Here is a 23,690-nt window from a genome sequence, read left to right as displayed (position 1 = left end):
TTGTCATTCCGAACAATCCTCTGTATCTAATTTCAAAGGCATTTTACGTAGGAATAGTTTAACCTTTCAGGACAAAAAAATAGTCCTGATTCACCAAAGTTTCCCTGGGGCTGGAGATCCTCAGACAGCATTTACCTTGCTTGGATTTATTAAACATTATCTTTTAGCTGGCAGCCTCTTGTCATATGATTTAGTCTAGTGAGTTTGTTTTCATTCTCCAGCATTTATGTGAGGCTACTTCTGTGAAGTCACAGTCCAGGACATGACTTGTTATACACCCTGGGCTATTCAGAAGCTGAGGGTATTAGAAGATAACAGATGTAAAGCTTTATACACATACTGGAGGGTTCTTAACCGAGGCTGCCTCTGCAAAGTATTCAGCATGTGTAAGGCAGCCCCGATGCATTGCTCAGAAATTTTGAGTGCTGGATCTTCTCAGCCAAGCTTAGGCTGAGCTTACCGTTATTCTCCTGTCTTCCCTCTCAGCCATGCACTGCACTATCTTTCCTCTGTCACCCTCCATGGCAACAGAACGCATTTACGTGTACTTGCATTTCTGTAAGTGCCAGCGTGCGTCCTGCAGGCTCTGTGAAAATCAGCCCATATACATTTTCCCATCAAATATGCTTCTGCATGCTAGGAAGCAGTCACGGATATATGCACATATTTGCATTTAAAACGCACATAAGAATGCATGTGATTTAGCAAATTTGCATTCAAACTCATGTCCGCACCCACATTAAACCACATGTTAGACTGCTCTTGCCAGTGGAAATGGAGCCATGTGCCTGGTACAAACCATGCATTTTCCCGTCAGATGGGTCGAATAGATTATGTCCGACAGGTCTGATCTGATTTCCGTTTTTTTTCTTTTCGATATTGACGATCAATTCTATACAAAATCAATCAGGAAAACTATTGGAAATTAGATCGGACCTGTTGGAAGTAATCTATTCAACCCATCTATCTGATGGGAAATTGTATTGTGTGTACCAGGCAGAACGTGATCTGGTTTCTTTTTGTAACCTTGACTATTTATGACTATATAACCTCGCTTTTACCTGTAAAACCTTTTTATTGTGTCTGTATACAATATTATCTTAAAAGCTGTTTATAAAGCTAAGTACACACAATGGATAATTATCACATGGTACAAAGGCTTCAGGTGAAACTTATCAACAAGAAAAAGTTTGGTTACACCACTTGCCAATTGTGAAGTATGTCAGTGGTTTCAACACTTTAATCCCCTGAAGGTCTGCAGCCCTCTGCACACTGGTCAGACTGGTACTCGAAAAAAAGCAGGCATCTATGGTTTGTAAGGCAGTAGAGACGTGCACCATCCAATAAATGCTTTTATTTTTAATCCACAGTAGTGCAATGTTTGCTTACATTGGCTGCAGTCACTGCTGCAAAGGGGGCTCTGCAGGCAGTTGCCAATCGTGCAGATGTCCTTACAAAGGGGGTCACAAGGTGTGTGTGCAGAGGCAAAGAGGATCATATGTTTTAACAAAGATTAGTGGGCAGAATGGCGACGTAGTGGTTAGCTCTCTCGCCTTGCAGCGATGGGACTCTGGCTTGAATCCCAGTTGGGGTACTATCTGCACAGAGTTTGTATGTTCTCCCCGCGTCTGCATGTGTTTCATCTGGGCACTCCAGTTTCCTCCCTCATTCCAAAACATAGAGTACAGATAATTTAATTGTCTTCCCCCTAAATTGGCCCTAGAACTACAATGCATACTGTACATTACATGATGCAAACATAGACATAGCTATGGTAGGGATTAGATTGTGAGCTCCTCTGAGAGACAGTCAGTGACATGACTATATACTGTGTGCAGTGCTGCAGAAGATGTCGGTGCAATATAAATACTAAAATAATAGTGTACAGACTTCTTGCCCTGTTCTATGTGTGGCGGAGGTTGAACAGATGGTATCTCACACAACAGCTTCTGCAGTAACTGAAACTAAGTACACACAAGCAATCAGGAAGCAATCCCACGGGTGGCAAATTGGGGACTGATGCTTTACAGACACACAGTGCATTCTGTTTCTGTGGAAGAGGATGAAGGGACGATGATCAGCGCATGATAGAGCAGATTCCAAGGGGGTAGGCGAATTGTGCGGGGATGGGTTGGGGGTGTTAACCAGGGATCAATCAGGCAGCATCTGTGCACATACTCAATTGTCTGTCATTATCAGCCGACATTTATGGTATATACGTAGTTTTATAAGCAGTCAGCCAAAGAGTCTCCATTTCTGAGGAAGAGGAAGCCAAAAACTCTGGAAGAAGCTTGTACGTACAGTAAACAATCACCCAAATGACTGGGAACAATTATTCAAGGCAACACTAGTTGTGTGTATGTGTGTCTTTCCAGAGTGTCCCTGCCACCCATCATACCTATCGACATCTATTTGCACAATCTTACTGTGTGCGGTTATGAGGGTGCTGTTGAGTAAAAGACTAGGAATCTACCTCCCAAAGCTGGTCATTGAAATGAAAGTCACAATGCTATTTGCTATGCGGGTTTTTAGGCCATGTCCCTAGAGTAATTTCATAGAGAACTAGGACAGCTCTTGGCACAGCCCAAGTCGCTTACCAAGGGCTATGCACTAACAACCCCACTTTCATTACAGTGCTGCTTCCAGGGCAAAGCACACCTCTGTCTTCTTTCCCTTGAAGATAAGGTACAGTATTCAACATCGTTAGTAGATTAGACCACAGATGTCAAACTCCAGTCCTTGAGGGCCATATCTATGCCAGAGTTTAGGATGGACTGAGACACGGGGAAATCATTTCTACTTGATGACCCTCCCCTTTCCTGATTCAGTCCCACCAATTAATTTGAGTTGTGACAAAAATGTATGAGGACCTTAACCCTTGAGGACTGGAGTTTCACATCCCTGGTTAGACGGCATATATGATAAAACATTGCTTCTTACAAAAATCCAATTAAAAGTGACAACCTAGGCAAATATTCAGTATTTGGGAAATATCAATTGTTCTTTGTTATATTTAATACATAGTACATAGTATATGGACCGCTTTAGAGGATACACTAAATCATCCCATCAGTGTCTCGTGTATTGACATGTAGAATGAGTCGCATTATCTATCTTGAGATTCCCCCTAGTCCTAGTTAGATCATTTTAGGCGGCACTGACAGACAATACTAATAGTGTGGGAAAGTGTAAGACCCTTTGTAATGTGAACAATTGTAACTTTTAAAATACATGTTTATAAGAGGTACATTTCTTCCGCAGTAAAGTGCACCATAAATTGTTTTTCTCCCATGTTTCTGCCACTTACAGTAGGCAGTGAAAATCTCACAGATCTGACAGGTTTTGGACTAATCTATCTCTTCATGGGGTATTTTCAGTATTTCCTTCAGGTTCCTTTCACCCTGGCGCGTTGCCACAGGATAATGCTACATCAATGAAAGTGTACGGGGCATTTCATACCTAGCGTGGCACGTTGCGTTCTGCCGGAAGTTCCCAATTTGTTGCAGAAGCAACAGTTCTAGAGAACCTCACTTCCTGCTTGGCCTGCAGCCAGAAGGGAGATTACCGCGCATTGCTGCCAGAATCCCTGAAGGCCTTTTTTTTTTTTAAGCTTATTTGTGCGATATGATCATTGAACCGCAGTGTGAATCTGGCCTCAATCTTTACTAAAGCACCCCCTGGGAAGTATCTATAAAGCTGGCTTTCCTATTGCCTTGCACACAATTTTGGCAGTGGAACTGAACGACTACCAGTCAGAAAGTGCTATTGACAAGAACGAAAACCGGTGTGATTTATTAGATTTTCACTGTAAGGGTGGCCATACAACAGCGACTTGGAGGCAGATCAACCATTCAATTCGATTATTATCAACTTGAATGAAAATTGGTGCCTCCGAGTTCATGCCCGACCGACAAAGATCACAATTTTTGGACGGAAATTGGTCACATTGTCGATCATGCATGCTGCAAGGTGTCGGGCCGAATTTGGTTGGTCGGGTAAGCGGCGGTTTGGCGGACGATTTCGGAACTAGCAACAAAACCCCCGATGCTGCTGCCGCAATGTATAAATGTGCCCCCTTGTGTGTGCATTTATACATTACCTGTCCTGTAGCAGCCTCCATGCGGTGTCCGTTCGTCTCTCCAGGTTCTGCATGCACTCTAGTGGCACATAGTGTCTGACGTCAGACGCTATGCGCTGCTAGCGTGTACTGTTAGAACCTGGCAAGATGGACGGACACCACGCGGAGGCTGCTACCGGACAGGTATTGTATAAAAGCACACACGGGTGGGACATTTATACATTGGGAGGCAGCGGCGAGGGGGACGTGTCAGCTCAACCGATTCCCTGAAGATTTCATGCTGAAATCGGTCGGGAATCGGCCTACAGTATATAAGCAGCTTCGACAAAGAGACAAGTTTATCTCTAATCAGATTCAATTAGAGATAAATTTGTCAAATCTGCCCATGATCGTCAGGTCTATGACTACCTTAAAGCGGATCAGAGATGAAAAACTAACTATAACAAGTAACTTGTCTATATATCTAAAGTTTAGATAGTTTACACAGCAAATCTAGCTGCAAACAGCTTTAATAGAATATGATTATTTCTTCCTGTGATACAATGACAGCAGCCATGTTGTTTGTAAACATTACACAGAGGCAGACTTATCTGCATCTTCGGCACTCAGCCTGTGAAAAACACCTACCCCCCCCCCCTCCTCCCTCCTCCCCTCTGCCTCTGAAATCTATGGCTAGTAATACCTCCCCCCTCCTGCCCAGACTGAGCTCCCATGAGCCGTTGGTACTGTCTGAAAATGCCAAGGCTCTCTGAAAAGCTGCGAGGCTTGTTTAATTTATAGGGAATTCGAGTATTAAAACAAAAACAAAAAAGTATTTGGCTTGAGGAATGCCCTATAAACAATAGGAAAGGAACACAATTCTGCAATGAGTAAAAGTTCATCTCGGATCCACTTTAAGCGACAGCGAGATAAGAAAAAAGTAATTTATAGTGCATTTTACCTGGGAACAAGTATATATTTTATACATATCATTCACAAGCATTTTAAATTTTTAAAATTAATTTCGACATAAGATGTAAAAAATACATATCCAAAAGTTATCTATAGAATACAATTTTTCTATAGCAGTTCATTGCTCCTCTGGTATTGACTATTAGAGGTCAGGTGAGCGCAGCTCCTGAGCTTCTGTTGGTCAGCGAAGCCACCCATTATTAAACAGGAACAATAATGGGCATGAGATAGTAAAAGGGATATGGCCAAGCTCGAACCTTTAGGGAGAAAGTCAAAATATGCCTGTTATTTACCGTAAGTAGTCTGTATTTCTAGAACAAATATTTTACATTCTGTTTTCATTTAATGTAACCTCAGCTTTTTATGTTTTAATCATGGCAGTGGCTGTGTTTGTGGTAGGCGTAATTTTGAGAGCCAAACTGAAAATGACAATATACCCAGTAGATGCTGGAAATGCACACCATGTGGTTCTGTTCTGCAAAAAATGTTGCTGCTGATAAGCAGTTGAGGATTCTGACATTTAAATGGTGCTTACTTTTACAGGAGGACCAGGATGACAGGCCGTGTGTGGGGAAACGAAAACGAGTGAAATTAAGCAGTAGCGCCAAAGGTATGTTTAGCTTCAAGTGACTCTGGCTTGGTAATGGGACTTCCAGCTAACCAAACATGTGAATGTCAAGTGTCTCGTGTTACAGCGTTTGGAGCACTCTATAGTGCAGTCAAGAAGGCTTTATGTCTCTGTGTGTCTACTTTCTGAAGTGTCCACATTTCATAATGACTCTACACACTTCTGAAAAGACCTAGTGGGGCTGCAGTTTAAGCTTTGGGATTGCACACCTACACAAGTGTTTATCTCCCTGTGACACTGTGTGCCCCTGAGCATTCTTATCTATTATAAAAAGATCATTGAGGGTGGCTCTAGGGGGTGTATGTGAATACCACTGTGAGCTGTCCAGGGCTTTGCTACATGAGTCCTGCATGTCTCCCCTTGAAACCTCCTCCTTCCTTTCCTTTCAGGAAAGTCCTGCAGAGAAAGAGGTTTATCAGCTCCTGACATGGACATGACTAGCAAACCTGGTAGCTTGCCTTAGCTGCATGTTGAGGGTGAGGGAGTGGCTAAATACATCAATAAAATAAATAATGGAAAAGATGCCTTATTACAGCACATTCCCCAGTATCTTGCTCTGGTGGGTATTGCCTGATGCCGCGTACATGTGCTTGCCAACTGGCTAAAAAAAGCACAGACCTTTCCCTCCAAATACTTACCGAGCCTCCAGCAACGTCTGGCAGCCTCCTTGTATCTCTGAGCGGCTTTCCGGCAACCTCCGTGCACTCACGTCGGCGTGTCACATGACCCGGTGCTGGAAAGCTACTAGGAGACTGGTAGGAGGTACAGGGAGGCTGCCTGACGGCACTGGGGGTTCGGTAAGTACTGTATTTAAAATGCCTCCAAAACGTGGAAAAAGTGGTTCTAATTATCATGAAATTTCTGAATGTGACTTAACAATATGGGTCAAGCCAAGGGTCTAGTGTACATTTTGAGTATAATAAAAGTTTAAATCACTAAATCCTGTCAAAAATTAAATACAATTTTCCCTTTCTGCCAGGTCACAATGTCCCCACTCTACAGCTTTTTGGCTGAAAACGTGCAATTTTTCAAATGCATATACTGTATTGCATTAATATTCCTGTGTGCAAATTTTCACAAGCAGGTTTCTAGAGAATGAAAAAATGTGCGTACAAACTCAAATTTTAATGTGAAAAACAGAACCCTGCCTGAGAACTGCTGGACGAGCCTGACTCATCCATACAATTTTCAGCTATTTTTCCCTGGACGAGTCAGGCTCGTCCATACCGCCAGGGAAACTATATAGGTAAAAATGGTTATTCTGAATGATTTATAGTTACAGATTACCCAGCAAGCTCATGGTGAACCAGAACTTCTAGGAGTGTGTAAGAAAGCAACATTAATCCATGGCATGCACTGATGAGAATCAACCAATCCGAAATAGCCTTTATGCATGTTGGAATATTGTGGCTCTGTACAATTAATAAGCTGACACATCATTGCATTCCAGCGGTTCTGGAGGTGTGGCTAGCTACAAAGGATGATTTGCATATTCAGCAGTTATACATTGTAGGAGACATCATATGCTCACTCCAACCTGAATAATCACAAATACCTTCTGTTTAAGAAGGCAAACTTTTGTTCTGAATAATTTGTTACCCTCTACTATATGGCATTACATTTCCTGTTTAAGCGAACTTACAGGACACTTGTACACATGTAACAAAGGTGTCACTAGCCTCTATATGCATTAGTTTTCCTAACACAAGTCTTGATGAAGTGCTCCACAGTCTTGTGACAGCCCTAGCATAGTCTTCACAACATATTTGTAATCTGGGGTGCAGTGCAAATGAAAAAAAATGAGCCATCGTTCTACATAGATGCGAAAAGACTGCCTACAGGTTGAGCCATCAGATTGTAACATTCGTTGTCAACTTGGATAATGTCTGTTCCTGTCAGTGTATTTTATTGCGCTCATCATTGAGTGATCATTGGTCAATGAGATACAAGTAATTCTGAGATGCAGATCTTATGCAGATTCATGCAGCAGGAAAAGATGAAAGCTTTGGTCTTGTGTGTCTTTTACAGATTTAGCATTCTTAAATTTTTCTTTTTCATTTTTTTCTTTACAGATCAGTCTATTATGGATGTATTAAAGCATAAATGTTTTCTAGAAGAGCTATTATTTTGGACAGTGAAGTATGAATTTCCACAGAAGATGGTCACATTCTTACTCAACATGCTACCTGATCAAGAGTATAAGGTGAACCCTTTAAGCTTACTTGACATGGGCAATTTTGGGAGTGGTGAATTGCAGGCATATTGCCACACTCAAATATGCATGCAGAAAACATTTAGGTCCCGGTTCGTATTGGAACAAAGAAACGGATCCAATGTTAACCTATGTATCTGTGTATCCGTTCACATCTGTCCGTTCAAACGGATCCGCTCCGCTGAACAGACAGCAAGTTTGCTGCTGCATCGATTTTCCTGGACAGCGGAGCCCAGTGGAATGGAAACGGAGGCTGAAGCAGTGCTTGGGAGGCAATGAGGGATAGATCTTTACAACACACTGGCTACGGACTGTTTTATCTTTCAAAGATCTACTTTGGTGATGGGAGCGGGGGGGGGGGGGGGGGGGGATTGGGAAGGGGGGAGAAGGATGGGGTTCTGGAATGCAGCAATCAATGCTCCGTACTTGGGACATGATTATCTACTCTGTACAGCGCTGCAGAAGATGTCGGCGTTCTATAAATACTGGGTCTAGAGCAGTGTTTCTCAACATAGCACTCACATTTTCCCCGACAGCTGTTCAGTGCCTTCCGTTGTAAAACCGATACAAACGGAACAGAAATGGATCAAATGGAACGGAAATTGGATCTGTTTTGATGGATTGGTTTACCAGAAGGTGCCAGTGTGTACCGGCTACTTGCTCATGCTAGATGGAACTTGGCCGAGGTGGTTGCATCTCAGATCTTTATAAAACAACCCCTTTTTGCAGATTCCCTTCCTTACCCTGCCTGCTGGAAGCTGCTTTGTCATACTCCATGTCATTGCCTCTTCTCCCCATAGCAACAGTGTACGTTGCTCTGGTGTATCACACCAAGGCATCTGTACAGTACTTGTTTCCTGCAGTGCCATCCACAGGATCGATCCTGACAGGTGGTGTGAGTGTTACATCTTTAACTGATCACTATAGCAAAAATGAGTGTATGCATACTTGCACTGCTAACTAAAAATTACTTTTCTTCTATGTTGCTCTCGCATACAGTAGGCAGTAAAAATCGGACATGTTTTGGACTAATTCATCTCCTCACGGGGGATTCTTAGTATCTCCTTTATTCTTTACAAAAGAACTCAGGAGCACAGGATTATCACAACTGGCCTGAGTGGCACATGTAACAAACGTGATGCCAGTGATTTATTCTGCTTGCAGATATCCATCCGCTTCTGAAGATTTGACTAAAGGTGTATTTATAGCCCCTATTCATTCAGCAAAAATACAGGTTCCTTGCATGCTATTATATCTGCAAATTGCAGTCCTATTAAAAATAAAAAAGTACTGGTAACTTTAACCTTTAGCCGGCCGCTCCACGCCAATTGGCGTGAACACGACGGCAGCCCCAGGACTGCTCCATAGCGATTGGCATGATCGGCCTTCTATGGGGCTAGCAGGAGATCGCGCGCACATCTCTGCTTAGAAGGCAGAGCTCTGCTTTGCCTTCAGTCTCCCAGCAGCGATCGCCGCTAATTAGGCTGTACAGCGCTGCGATCTAAGGCAGCGCTATACTGGGGACAGCCGTGTGACATGGCTGTCCCCCGGGGACACAGGAGAGTGATCGGCTCTCATAGACTGAAGCCTATGACAGCCGATCGCCATTATTAGCTGGCTGGGGGAGGGAGGTATTAAATAAATAAATACTAGAATGTATTAAAAAAATAAAGCACATAAATATTTATAAAAAAACAAACAAACACTGGGGAAGCGATCAGACCCCACCAACAGAGAGCTCTGTTGGTGGGGACAAAAGGGAGGGGGAATTACTTGTGCTGAGTTGTACGACCCTGCAGCTAGGCCTTAAAGCTGCAGTGGCCCATTTAACAAAAAATGGCCTGGTCTTTAGGGAGGTTTAACACTGCGGTCCTCAAGTGGTTAAGACTAAACTTGTGGTCTTGGGACTATGGGCCGTACTTCTTACCAAAACTAGAATGCCGTGCAGGGAGAGCTGTCTCTTGGCTTTTACGCATGCTGTGCTGACCGACACCAGGACAGTAAGTACGCTGTAATAAACCCCTTTCAGGACTGCCAGGCTCTGAAATTAAACTTATAATTTCTTATCTGCTCTAAATGGTAGCACAGTGGTGTAGTGGTTAGCGCTCTCGCCTTGCAGCACTGGGTCCCTGAATCCCAGCCAGGTCAACATCTGGAATTTATATGTTCTCCCCGTGTCTGCACGGGTTTCCTCCGGGCATTCCAGTTTCCTCCCACATCGAAAAAACATATAGATAAGTTAATTGGCTTCCCCCTAAATTGGCCCTAGGCTATGATACATACAAGACAAATAACATTTATATTGCACTTTTCTCCTGGCGGACTCAAAGCGCCAGAGCAGCAGCCACTAGGACACGCTCTATAGGCAGTAGCAGTGTTAGGGAGACTTGCCTAAGGTCTCCTACTGAATAGGTGCTGGCTTACTGAACAGGCAGAGCCGAGATTTGAACTCTGGTCTGCACGATATTAGACATATGACTATGGTAGGCACTGGCGTAACAATAGGGGATGCGACCCCTGCCGTCGCGGGGGGGGGGGGGGGGGGTGTTGGTGGGGCCCGGGGCCCCCCTAGGGCTAGCTCGTGGACTTTTTGGGGGCAGAAGGGGTCGCAGCATAAGAGGAGAGCTGTGGCCGCAGATCGGTGGGGAGGGGGAAATTCCCCCCCCCCCCCCTCCCTCACCTCGGGCTTTCCTCTCAGCGCTCCCCTCCAGCAAGCAATCATTGGTGGTGCTCGTGTAAACAGGAAGTTCTATGAAGCACTTAGGCCTCGTTTCCATCTATGCGCTTCTGTCCGCTTCTGTCCGCTTTTCAGCAACATGTATCAATCTGTAACATTGATGTGCTGATAAAAAGCGGATAGAAGCGCACTAAGTGGAAACAAGGCCTTAGTGATCGGAGACCTCCGGCCAGAAGGAGGTATGTACTCAGCTTGCCTGCCGCCGCCGCTGCCACGAGCACCACCAATGATTGCTTGCTGGAGGGGAGCGCTGAGAGGAGAGCCCGAGGTGAGGGAGGGTCAGGGGAATTTCCCCCCTCCCCACCAATCTGTGGCCATAGCTCTCCTCTTATGCTGCGACCCCTCCTGCCCCCCAAAAGTCCCTGAGCGGGCTCTGGAGGGGGGGTTGCAGGGGGGCCCGGAGCTTTCTAAGTACGTCCCTGATGGTAGGGACTAAATTGTGAGCCCCTCTGAGGGACAGTTAGTGATAAGACAATATATACTCTGTACAGAGCTGCGTAATATGTCAGCGCTGTATAAATACATAAAAAAGGATTGATGATGATACATTGTATTCTTCACTAGAATTTATGGAAATCCTAAAGAAAACAAAACCTGAAGCTATAACTAGGATTCATTTTCCAGGGGACACTGAAAGGGTTCAGTCTCGGTATTTATGCATGAAGAGAGAGCTGGCAGATTCCAGCAGTCTTCACATCTCTTGATAAGACCGTTTCATCTGGCTAAATACACAAATAACACAGCAGCTTTGAATTTCTAAGCAAAGCAGTGAAGGTCTAAGCAACTTGTGAAATGAACACTTGTTGCTATGTCCTTTGCTAGAGTTCTGGTCCACCAGAGCCTTTTTTTTCCCTATTTTACTGCTGAGATCACTATGATTGGCTCACAGTGTTCACAGGTTCAGGAGCCAGTTAAATTGGGTCTTGATCGGCGCATGGAGCTCAGCTGTCAATAGTCAGTAGAGTACAGCGGCGGCAAGAACAGCAGGAAATATGTGCCCTGGCAGGAAAAAGAGACCGGAAACGGGACTTAGATTTCAATCAACGGTGTCTGCAAAAGGTGAAAATTGCCAATATGATGGTAAGAAGTTATAATGTAGTTAGAAGCTGGTGAATTTGCCAGGGATTGGTGAGGGGTATTCTTGCATCAGTGGCAGTTAAGTTTGACCCAGTTGAAATTACAGAACACCATCTTATAGTTGGCTGAGTAAGGGTTTTATTCACAGATTCCACAAATGAAATATACCAGTATAGTTCCACCCCACTAAGCTATAAATATTCACAAAAAAAGTCTTTATACTAAAGGTTTTTTTAGGAACAGCACAAAGTCTTTATTCTTCAGTATAAAATCCTCTCGATTGCAGTAGTGAAATGTAGACAGTTCAATACAACAGATCCATAATACAGACCCATAGGTTGCCTGACACGCGTTTCACGGCCAGAAGCCGCTTCCTCAGAGGCACACAAATATGTAGGTATCAAAACAGTACCAGAGCAAAGGGACCACAATCTGAGAGAAGTGGAAATCCCAAAAGTGCTGCCCGCAACCAGTGTAGCAGCAGGAACGTGCTGCAAATGATATTGTGGTGAAACCACTCCCACAGTGTGATGTCACGACCATGGTCCTGAGGGATGGTTCACACTTCAAGAGATTTTTCTAAGCGCTTGTGATTTTTAAAAGCTTTTGCTAATGTAGTGCTGTGTGTTTGTTCTCACTTGAGCGATAGGAGTTGATAATTACCCATAGCATTGCATTAGCAAGAGCTTTTCAAATCACTAGCCCTAAAAAAGCTCTTACAGTGAACCAGCGTGAGGGCTATCTCACATTTTGAGCACTATTCACGATCGTGAAAATAAATTTGCGCTTGTGATTTCCATTCAATAGGACGAAAAATCACAACGTGGTTGTCCCCAAAGGGCTGCATGCAGCGCATTTGGGATTAATCGCAAATGCCACAGTGAGAATGTATCTATAGGGATACATTAGCAGCAGTGCTTTCCTGATCGCCGACGATCAGCAAAGTGCTGCAAATGCGCCCAGTTTGAAGCAGCCCTCACAGTTTTCTATCTGTGAACTTCATTGCATTGTGGGAAATAACCGCTTCTTCCGACTGCCAAGCAAGCAATATCTCCCTCTGTGCATAGAACTCCCAGTAAACGGACATTCTGCACAGATCACCTGGCAGAACTAAAGATGTTACTACCAGTGATAATTTTCTGAATGTAAATAAGGGAGAGGAAAGATTTTACAAATGCTGACTAAATAATTTATAAGATAATATTGTAAATAAATAAATAAGCAATTTTATTAATTGTTATTTTCACCACAGTGTATCTTGAACAGATTTAACAGGTTGTGGCTGTTTATTGGCTATTCCTGTATTGCTTCTTAGTGACAGTGATTGTGTTTCTTTATTACATTACATGGCCTTAATTTATTTTGCAGATTGCATTTACAAAAACCTTTGTACAGCACTATGCGTTCATCATGAAAACTCTGAAGAAAAGCCATGAATCGGACACCATGTCTAACAGAATTGTGCACATCAGCGTTCAGCTCTTCAGTAACGAGGAGCTGGCTCGTCAGGTGACCGAGGAATGTCAGCTTCTGGACATTATGGTCACCGTGCTGCTCTACATGATGGAAAGTTGCCTTATCAAAAGTGAGCTACAAGGTAATGGGACCAAAGGAGTCATCTCTACATCTATGTAATGCATTGAGCCATGCAAGATATTTTATAGTCATTAAAGGACCACTATCATGAAAAATTGTAACATTTAAAATACATGTAAACATATTGAAATAAGAAGTATGTTTTTTCCAGAGTAAAATGGGCCATACATTACTTTTCTCCTATGTTGCTTTCACTTACAGCAAGTAGTAGAAGTTTGACAGAACCGACAGGTTTTTGGACTAGCCCATCTCTTCGTGGGGGATTCTCATCAAGGGTTTTATAAAGACACTCCCCACTCCCTGAAACAGATTTATACAAAGATCCTGGCCAGCCTCCTTGCGCACTGTACACTTTTTTTGGCAGTTGGACAGAGCAACTGCCATTCACTAAGTGCTTTTGACAATAAACAAAACCCCGAGAATCCCCCCATGAGAAGATGGGCTAGTCCAAAACCTGTTGGCTCTATCAGATTTCTTCTAACTACTGTAAATTACAGCAACATGGAAGAAATGGAATTGAAGGGTTATTTTACTCTAGAAGAAATGTGTCTGTATGTGTTTTGATTTATTTTAAATTTTACGTTTTTTGCGTAGTTGTCCTATAAGGCAGACTTCGTAAAATAGCCATGCACAGGTTTCCAGACTAACAAGCAATCATTTACTTTCTGATCAACGTTCAAACGGGGGGTAGGGATTAATATACCAAGTTGCACAACTTAAAAGATACCAGAAGTGAAACTAAACAGTCCTTTTACTTCCCTGGGGCTTCTTCTAGCCCCCATAGAGAGCTTGTGTGTCCGCGCTGTCCTCCCAGTCATCTTCCTCGATCAGCTGTTCGCCTGCTACAGCAGCCAAGTTGTGCAGTACAGCGCATGTTCTGACTGGACGATGAGCATCTTTGATCAGTGCTCCCCTGACCAGGAGCATTCTGCACTTGCATACTACGTTTAGGCTCGTAGCTGCGCATATATGCAGAGCGCTCCTGGATCAAGGACATGTGCTGCTGGGCCAGTGCTTGCGCAGTACTGCATGACTCGGCTGCTGTAGCAGGCTGAACAGCTGATCAAGGAAGAGAGGACAGCAGGGGACATACAAGCCATCTACAGGGGGTGGAAGAAGCCCCAGGCAAGTGAAAGGACACTGTTTACTTTCACTTCTGGTGTCCTTTAATCATCAGATTTCAGAACAAACCCGGTTAAAAATAATTTAAATTGACGTGCTTGCTTTGTATTGCTTGATGCAGGGCGAAGCTTTGCGGCTGTCTATTCTCTGATACTTCTCCTCCTGCTTGATTAGTCTTTAAAGAGAACCCGAGGTGTTTTTTGGGGGTGCAGGTTGGACACAGAGGCATGTTCTCTGCTGCTTAAAGTGAATGGGAACCACATTTTAAAAAATGAGACAGATACTTACCCAAGGAGAGGGAAGGTTTTGGGTCGTATAGAGCCTTACCGCTCCTCTCCTGGTCCCCTCGATCCAGTGCTGGCTCGCCCGGTAGCAGTATTTGACTAAATTAGTCAAATACTGCATTATCCGGCCGAAGGAGGCTTCAGAAGTCTTCAGGGTGCCCGAGTGCTCCTGAAGAAGGGGGCCCTGTACTGCGCCTGCGCAAGCACGCTCTCTTGCACGCGCACGCCTGTGCAGTATGGAGCCACATACGGCTCCCGAAGATTTTCAAATACCATTTCGGTGGGGGATTGAAACGGGGAGGGAGCCAGCACAGGATAGAGAGCACCGAGAGAGGAGACGGGAGGCTGTATATGACCCAGAGCCTTCCCTCTCCTTAGGTAAGCATTTGCTTCATTTTTTTTCTAAATGTGGTTCCCATTCACTTTAATGACATGCCTCTGTGTCCCCCACCGCCGCTCTTTGCACCCCCCCTCACCCCCCGCCCGCCACTCTACAGCCCACTGAGACTAAGGACAATATTTGTCTTTATCTTGGAGGTAAACGTGGGAGAGGAATTTCCTGTTCAAAGCGCCCGCCAGAGGCGTTCCTGCAGGGTTTCCAGAGTGGCCATTGGGCAGCTCTCTCTCCCTGGCTGCCGCTTCCCCGCCTCTCTGCACGCTGTGAATGAAAGACTGAATCTCTCATTCCAGCGTTCGTGACCCAGAGGTCACAAAAGTGCGACCCACAGGAGCGGCAAGTTTGGAGGCCACCTTATCCTCCCAGCCACCGGATCAAGTAGCCTGTTTTTTTTGTTTTTTTTTTAATTTCATGAGCCCACCTCTGGCTCTCTTTAAAGGGAACCTGAAGTGAGAGGGATATATAGGCTGCCATATTTATTTTAAACAGTACCAGTTGCCTGACAGCCCTTCTGATCTGTTCGGTTGCAGTAGTGTCTGAATAACACCAGAAACAAGCATGCAGATAATCTTGTCAGGGCTGATGTTATGCTGCATGGTTTTTCAGGGTCTATGGCTAAAAGTATTTGAGGCAGAGGATCAATAGGACAGCCAGGCAACTGGAATTGCTTGAAAGGAAATAAATATGGCAGCCTCCATACACCTCTCGTTTTAGGTTCCCTTTAAGTTAACTGCACTCGGTCAGAAGTATATCAATAATACTGTCATATTAATAATGCTGGTATAAAATTATATAGATACACACACACACACACACACACACACACACACACACACACACACACACACACACACACACACACACACACACACACACACACACACTCTCACACACACACACTCTCACACACACACACACACTCACACACTCTCACACACTCTCACACACTCTCACACACACACACACCACACACACACACTCACACACACACTCTCACACACACACTCTCACACACACACTCTCACACACACACTCTCACACACTCTCACACACTCTCACACACTCTCACACACTCTCACACTCACACACACTCTCTCACACTCACACACACTCTCTCACACTCACACACACACACACACACACACACACACACACACACACTCACACACTCTCACACACTCTCACACACTCTCACCCACACACTCACACACACACACACTCACACTCACACACACACACACTCACACACACACACACTCACACACACACACACTCACACTCACACTCACACACACACACACTCACACACACTCAGAAAGACCTGAATCTACCAAACTATTGATCCTGTGTAAGGCCACCTTTAGTGTGAGCAGCATTTGCAGGACTTTCATTTCCCACTCTGGAGCTCACAGACCGTTGTACCGTAAGAATGACTCCAGGGGCGAGCAATGCTTTCTGGTTTTAGCTCACTTTAAATGAAATTAAAGCTAAAACCTGATAAAGCAACACGCATATTGCAAAGTTGGACTTTCAAAAAATGTTTTAAATCATACTTTAAAAATAAATACCATTCAGCACATTTATGGAATTATTCCAGAGCATTTTTGTTCTGTTCTAACATTTGGCTGGAGTTTTACTGTTTTCCTGAGCTGGATAATGGAGAAAAACCCACCAAAACTGGACTAAACGTATTAAAAACTGTTTATTAGTTGGTTAAAAATTCCAGTGTTCTTCCCATTGGCAGTTGACCAAGGTTTCTACCTAGCAATTTTTGAAAGCTGTATGGCTTACTGACCCATTCATGATGGTTTAGATCAGGGAATAATTCATGGTAGCCAAGGTCAGAGCAGCGGTGAACAGGTAAAGTGATAGGAGAGGCTCCAGAATCTCAAAGCTCATCTAAGCAGGCAAGTAGCCTATTAGGGCCTATGAGGAGTTTGCATGATTATACATAATCATATTAGTAATGATTTTCTAAAAACTGATAAATGAAACTTTTTTGATACTGTGGTAACACTGCTGTCAGATTATCAGTTCTGTGACTAGTTTAACTATCATGCTTTAAGAAAGTATGCTTTAAAGTGAGTTTTGTGTGTGCTAATTTTCATGTGTATTTTTAACTGCAGATGAAGAGAACAGTTTACACGTTGTAGTAAACTGCGGGGAAGCCTTGCTGAAGAACAATACTTACTGGCCACTTGTCAGTGACTTTATTAATATTCTCTCTCACCAAAGTGTGGCCAAAAAATTCTTAGAAGATCATGGGTTGTTAGTGACTTGGATGAATTTTGTCTCTTTCTTTCAAGGTAGGTATACTTGCTTCCACCTGAATAACCCTTTGGTGTATCATTGATTTTCCCTGCACACTTGTCTAATTCTGGCCTGAGCACTATATGGCTCTTCATGAACAGAACTTGTTTGGGCACAGGGGCCATTTTCATCTTATTTGATTGTAGGAACTCGAAAGCCCTACCATGCATAAAATAAGACAAAAAGTAGACTAGTGCTGACTAGTTTAGCACTACCCTGCATCTTTTATCTCCCCACTATATATATATATATATATATATATATATATATATATATATATTTTTTTTTTGTGTGCATTTTACATCCTGTCAGGTGCCAAACTATACTGCCAGCTAGGACTGTGTTCATGCTCCTATTTCTTCGGATTCCTCCCAGTTACTGACCCTATGCAATGCCTGCATAGGCTCACTCTAAGTATTAGTCTGAGGGAAAGTGGGACTGCTGGAAGTAGGAGAGTCATGGTTCTAGTCAAAGGGGAGATTACTCCTCATTATTATTTAGTATTTATATAGCGCAGACATCTTCTGCAATGTTGTACAGAGTATATTGTCTTGCTACTTAAAGGGGAACTTCAGCCTAAACAAACATACTGTCATTAAGTTACATTAGTTATGTTAATCAGAATTGATAGGTAATATAATTTTTTACCCACCCTGTTTTAAAAGAACAGGCAAATGTTTGTGATTCATGGGGGCTGCCATCTTTGTCATGGGGACAGCCATCTTTTTGGTTGAAAGGAGGCGACAGGGAGCACAAGACACAATTCCAACTGTCCTGTGTCCTGATAACCCCTCCCAGCTGCACACACTAGGCTTCAAATGTCAAATTCAAAATGTCAAAAACAAAAAAATTGCACCAAAACAGCAGAACGAGAACAACAATATCAGAAATCCCATCATGCTTTGCACAGCATCAGGGGAAAAATGGCCGGACAGTTTACTTCTGTGCAGCTAAAAATGAGGCTTGTATAAGAGAAACAAAGTTCTGATGCTGTGAAACCGTTAAAGAAACACCAAGCCTTTTCAGTGCTGCTGAGTCAATTTTTAGTCTGGAGGTTCACTTTAACTGTCCCTCAGAGGGGCTCACAATCTAATACCTACCATAGTTATATGTATGTATTATGTAGTGTATGTATCCTAGTCTATGGCTAATTTACAATTAACTTGTATGTTTGGGGGTGAGGGAAGAAACCATAGTGTCGGAGGAAACCCAGACAGACACAGGAAGAACATACAAACTCTGTGTAGGTAGTGCCCTGGCTGAGATTTAAACTGGGGGACCCAGTTGTGCAAAGCAAGAGAGCTAACCACTATGTTACCATGCTACCCACACCACTATTTGCAAAAATAAAAAATCGCAGGACGATAAGGGATGCAGGGCATTGTTAAATTTGTCAGCACTAGTTCTGCTGTTTATAATTCAATATTGGATTTGGATTGGGTGGGTGGGTTAGGATATCTACTAGGTTTGTATTACTTTGTGTTTCCTTTGAGGTGATTTTGCCTCGAAGATAGAAGAAATATCCTTAAAGTGAACCTCCGGACTAAAAATCGACTCAGCAGCACTGAAAAGGCTTGGTTTTTCTTTAACAGTTTCACAGCATCAGAACTTTTTTTCTCTTATTCAAGCTTCATTTTTAGCTGCACAGAAGAAAACTGCCCGGGCTTTTTTCCCCTGATGCTGTGCAAAGCATGATGGGCTTTCTGATTTTTTTTTTTTTCATTTTGAATTTTACATTTGAAGCCAAGCGTGTGCAGCTGGGAGGGGTAATCAGGACATAGGATAGTTGGAACTGTGTCTCCTGCTCCTTGTCATCTCCTTTCAACCAAAAAGATGGCTGCCCCCATGACAAAGATGGCAGCCCCCATGAATCCCAAACATTTGCCTGTTCTTTTAAAACAGTGTGGGTAAGAGATTATATTACCTATCTATTCTAATTAACATAACTAATGTAACTTGATAACAGTATGTTTGTTTAGGCTGAAGTTCCCCTTTAATGCCATGCATACAGTATACAATTAATGGTACATAAGGTAAACAATCAATTTCTTCCAGTACTGTAAAGCTAGCCTGCCATTGTGCACCAGTCAATATTAGACAAAATGGCCCAAAGTAATACGAAACACCCCAACCCTACACATTTGCAAATACAACAAATGTTGCTACAGGAACAATACCAGAAAAATTGTGTTTTATGGAGCAATACAAAACTTTTAATTATTACCATCTAAACATCAGAAACTGGGATTAGTGATCAGCTCACAAATAGGGAGCTATTCAAATCTGTGATTAAAATGAGGCTTGATTGCCTTAGGCGTGCAGCTGGGAGAGAGGGGGTTTCTTACCCATAAGTCTGCGGTCCTCTATGCGTTCCAAACGTCTTGCACACACCCTATTCGATATGTGAAGACTCACTACGCGCATTACCTCCTTCCGGCTTGAAGGAGTAAGTGCACGTAGTGAGTCTTGCAACATGGCCAATAGGACGTGTGCAAGATGTTTGGAATGCATAGAGGACTTATGGGTAAGTAACCCCCTGTCTCCCAGCCACACACCCGAGGCATTCAAGCCTTTATTTTAATCACGGATTCGAATAGCTCACTACTTGCGAGCTCATCACTGATTGGGATATCACAAATAAAAGAAACACACACAAAAAACCTTACATAAAACATTGCGAAACATCACAGTTGAATCAACACATCCAAAAAGCCTGACAAGCCTGACATTCACTAGAATGCTTCATCAGAGGCAGAACAACATACTGTATGCATAGTAAAAGGAGTCTTAAGCTGTGAGAGGTAAATCCATCCATATGCAATCTGATTAAATAAACAGAACCAGCATATGTTCACACACACAACATGTCCAATATACAACGTCACCACAGTGTAATACAGTAAAGGTAAAATATCCATGCCTGGATAGTGTACTGGTTAAAGTCTCTGCTTAGGATTATTATTATTATTTTTTTTTTAAATATGTTATATTCCCGTTTCTGATGTTTAGATGGCAACCCTTATTAAAGTTACATTTTATATTCTGTGTTTGGCTTGGATCCCACTTGAGCGTAAAATGTACCCCATCGGTTTGTTTTCTGCGACGCACCAAAATGCAGGAAGAGGATCCTATGTTAAAAATATGGTCTGCTTCCACTTGTGATTAAAGAGGAACTGTAGTGAAAATAGCGTAATTAAAATGGCTTAGTTTTTTTTTTTACAATATTAACTTATAAACTATTTAGTCAGTGTTTGCCCATTGTAAAATCTTTACTCTCCATCATTAACATTCTGAAATGTATCACTGGTGGCGACATCTTTAGTCCGGCCAGGGAATTGCTGCGGAATGATTGTTTCCTGAAAGCTCTATGCACAGAGGGAGATGCTACCTGCTTGGCGGTTGCAAATAGCTGTTATTTCCCACAATGCAACGAGGTTCACAGACAACAAAATGTCATTGCCATGGCCCTGACATCCCACTGCGGGAGGGGTTCCACCACAATATCAGTCGTCATACAGATGTCCCTCATATATTCGAGAAAAGGTAAAGATTTCTTGTGGGAAAGGGGGTAGTAAGTACTGATTGGGATGAAGTTCTATCATCGGTTAAAGCTCCTCTTTAAAAACGTATCTGTTTACTGCAAAGCAAAATCCTGACCTGGAGTGGAGGGTGGATGCATTTCTCATAGCAAGCTTTATCCCAAATGTACCATCTAGTTTTATTAAAAAAAATAAATAAAATATATATATATATATATATATATATATATATATATATATATATATATATATATATATATATATATATATATATATATATATATATATATATATATATATATATATATATATGAATATTGTATTATATATACACACATCTTTTTTTAATTTTTATTCTTGCAATATATATGCAAGTTGATGATACCTTTTTTTTTTTTTTTTTTTTTTCCAAAAGAACATTTGTGGCAAATTTTTCAATCGTGCCTGAGGGAAAATCTTTGAAGTTTTCTAGAAATCAGTGCAGAACTATTGATAAATCTGCACCAATGAGAAATAGTAAGCGGCTAAAATGCATCAGCCTGAAAAGCGTTACTAAGCCCATTTCTAAACACTGGAACTCTGTACAGCTTCAGTAAGAGATAGTAATCACCAAATGAAAGAGAGTCAGAATAGTAATGAATCTTCCCAGGAATCAATGGCCTGCCAATAAAATCCTCCAAGTATTCAGCAACAATTTGTCCAGGAGCAAAACATCCAGGAGAAAGAACTGAAAAGCTCTATAGTCTCTGGAAACTTCATTTTAAAAATGGGATTCATGGGGGAAAAACAAGGCAGAACCAACAGCTTTTGTCTCATATCAGAAAATCAACACCTTTAGGGCTTATTCACACTACGTGAGTTGTAGTGAGTTTTGACGTACTCCACAATGCGCGTTTTACATGGAAACATGAAAGTCCATAGACTTTTATTTTATCATTCACACTACAACAGCAATGTATTTCAACTCGACAGGAGTGAAAACTCATAGAAATGCACAGCAACTCACAAACCAATTCATGAGGTTTTATTTATGCATTTTAACACATTTCAGCTCACTAACTAGTATGACTGAGTCCTTAAAGAACAGCTGTAGTGAAAATAACATAATATAAATGCTTATTTTTTACAATATTGCTTGATAAATAGTTAGTGTTTATCAAATGTAAAATCTTTCTTCGCCCTTTCTTCTCCCTGATTGACATTCTAAAATTTATTACGGATGGTGACCTCTTTATTGCTGTCATGTCAGGTGCAGCTTTGCAGAATGTTTGTATACTCAGTGTTCCGAAGCCAGTAGAAAAAAAATACTTGGTCTCCCAGAATGCTCTGGGAGGATAATTCCGCATAGCTAAACAGCCTAGGCTGGGACGTCTCTAGAAAGGCAGGACTTCAATCCAATATACAAAAATATATAGCTATAGGAAGTGTTTCAGATGCTGAAACCTGAATAATAAACGTAGAAGTGATATCCAGAATAATATTTTACTATATTTCAGGGCTGTGGAGTCGGGGCAATTTTGGGTGCCTGGAGTTGGGAAAAAATGCTCCGACTCCTAATGAATTTAAACTGTAATTAAAATAGAAAATATGATAAAATGTTCTATTTCTCAGATAATAGTCATCATAAATAATTTATACATACAGTAATAGCTGTGCTTAGTCCACAAAAATGAAATAAACCAATCAAAATTAGTTACTTGTGCTCCGTATTTTTAAAGTCAGATATACATATCTGATTGTGACTGTATATATGATGTGTACACAGGAATCTCTTTATATATACTAAATAACATCTATGCTGTAAGTATAAAGCCTGAAGTGTAGCTGTGTCACTAATAGAGATGGTCAATTAGATGGAAATAATTCTGCATTGATTCTGATTAATGCAAATGTATGCACTCCCTTTGCTCATGAAATCAAATAATTTGATATGTTGTTAACATTTGGTTTGGTGACTACGAATTAAATGGTACCTGAGACGGATGAAAAGAAAAGTTTTATACATACCTGGGACTTCTTCCAGCCCCCTTCAGGCTAATCAGTCCCTCGCTGTCCACCTCCACCACCTGGATCTTCTGCTATGAGTCCTGGTAATTCAGCCAGTCAGCGCAGTCCGGCAGCATGCCGCTTCCACAGCCAGGAGCGTTCTGCACCTGCGCAATAGTGCTGTGCAGGTGTAGAACGCTCCAGGCGGCGGAGTGTGTGCATGCGCACTACGCCAGACTGGCTCAAGTACCTGGACTCATAGCAGAAGATCCAGGCGGCGGCGTAGGAGGACAGCGAGGGACTGATTAGTCTGAAGGGGGCTGGAGGAAGCCCCAGGGATGTATACAACTTTAATTTCATCTGTCTCAGGTTTACTTTGTTACACAGTAGTACTATACTCTACATATGCACTCCCCACAGAGCTGCAGGGAATCCACTGAGAATGCTGTGCACATTGAACACAGAGGTGTTGTCTTGTTTACAATCTCGTCATTCCCCTGCAGAGTACCTGCACATCATTCTTACATGTACCCACACTTACATTGCCTAAGGCCTGATAGATGTTCTTTGTTCCGGCCTGTACCTTTTACAAGTACTCTTACCAAGGACTAGTTTTAGTCTATGACTAAAGGGAATAAATATGGCAGTCTCCATATGTTCTCACTTCAGTTGTCTTTTAAAATTCCTAAGCGTTGGCAGTTAAGAAACGAATTTCATGTTACATACTTTCAATCAACAAGATTGTAATATGCAAATTAGAGGAGTCGGAGTCG

The 23,690-nt window shown here is 42.4% G+C and overlaps 1 protein-coding gene across 8 annotated transcripts in view; it reads left to right on the top strand.

The window, feature by feature from the left end:
• The window catches only part of UBR3 (ubiquitin protein ligase E3 component n-recognin 3), a 329,771-nt gene that overhangs the window by 106,119 nt on the left and 199,962 nt on the right, over positions 1-23,690 (top strand). For all 8 annotated transcript variants that reach the window (XM_068245563.1, XM_068245562.1, XM_068245559.1 and 5 more), the window contains exons 6-9: positions 5,573-5,639; positions 7,730-7,860; positions 13,052-13,280; positions 17,209-17,388. In XM_068245563.1, coding sequence (XP_068101664.1) covers positions 5,573-5,639; positions 7,730-7,860; positions 13,052-13,280; positions 17,209-17,388 — 607 coding nt within the window. The remainder of the gene's footprint in view (positions 1-5,572; positions 5,640-7,729; positions 7,861-13,051; positions 13,281-17,208; positions 17,389-23,690) is intronic.

This window comes from Hyperolius riggenbachi, chromosome 7 (genome assembly GCF_040937935.1).
Source record: "Hyperolius riggenbachi isolate aHypRig1 chromosome 7, aHypRig1.pri, whole genome shotgun sequence".
Lineage (NCBI taxonomy): Eukaryota > Metazoa > Chordata > Amphibia > Anura > Hyperoliidae > Hyperolius > Hyperolius riggenbachi.
This window is presented reverse-complemented; position numbering and strand designations above follow the sequence as displayed.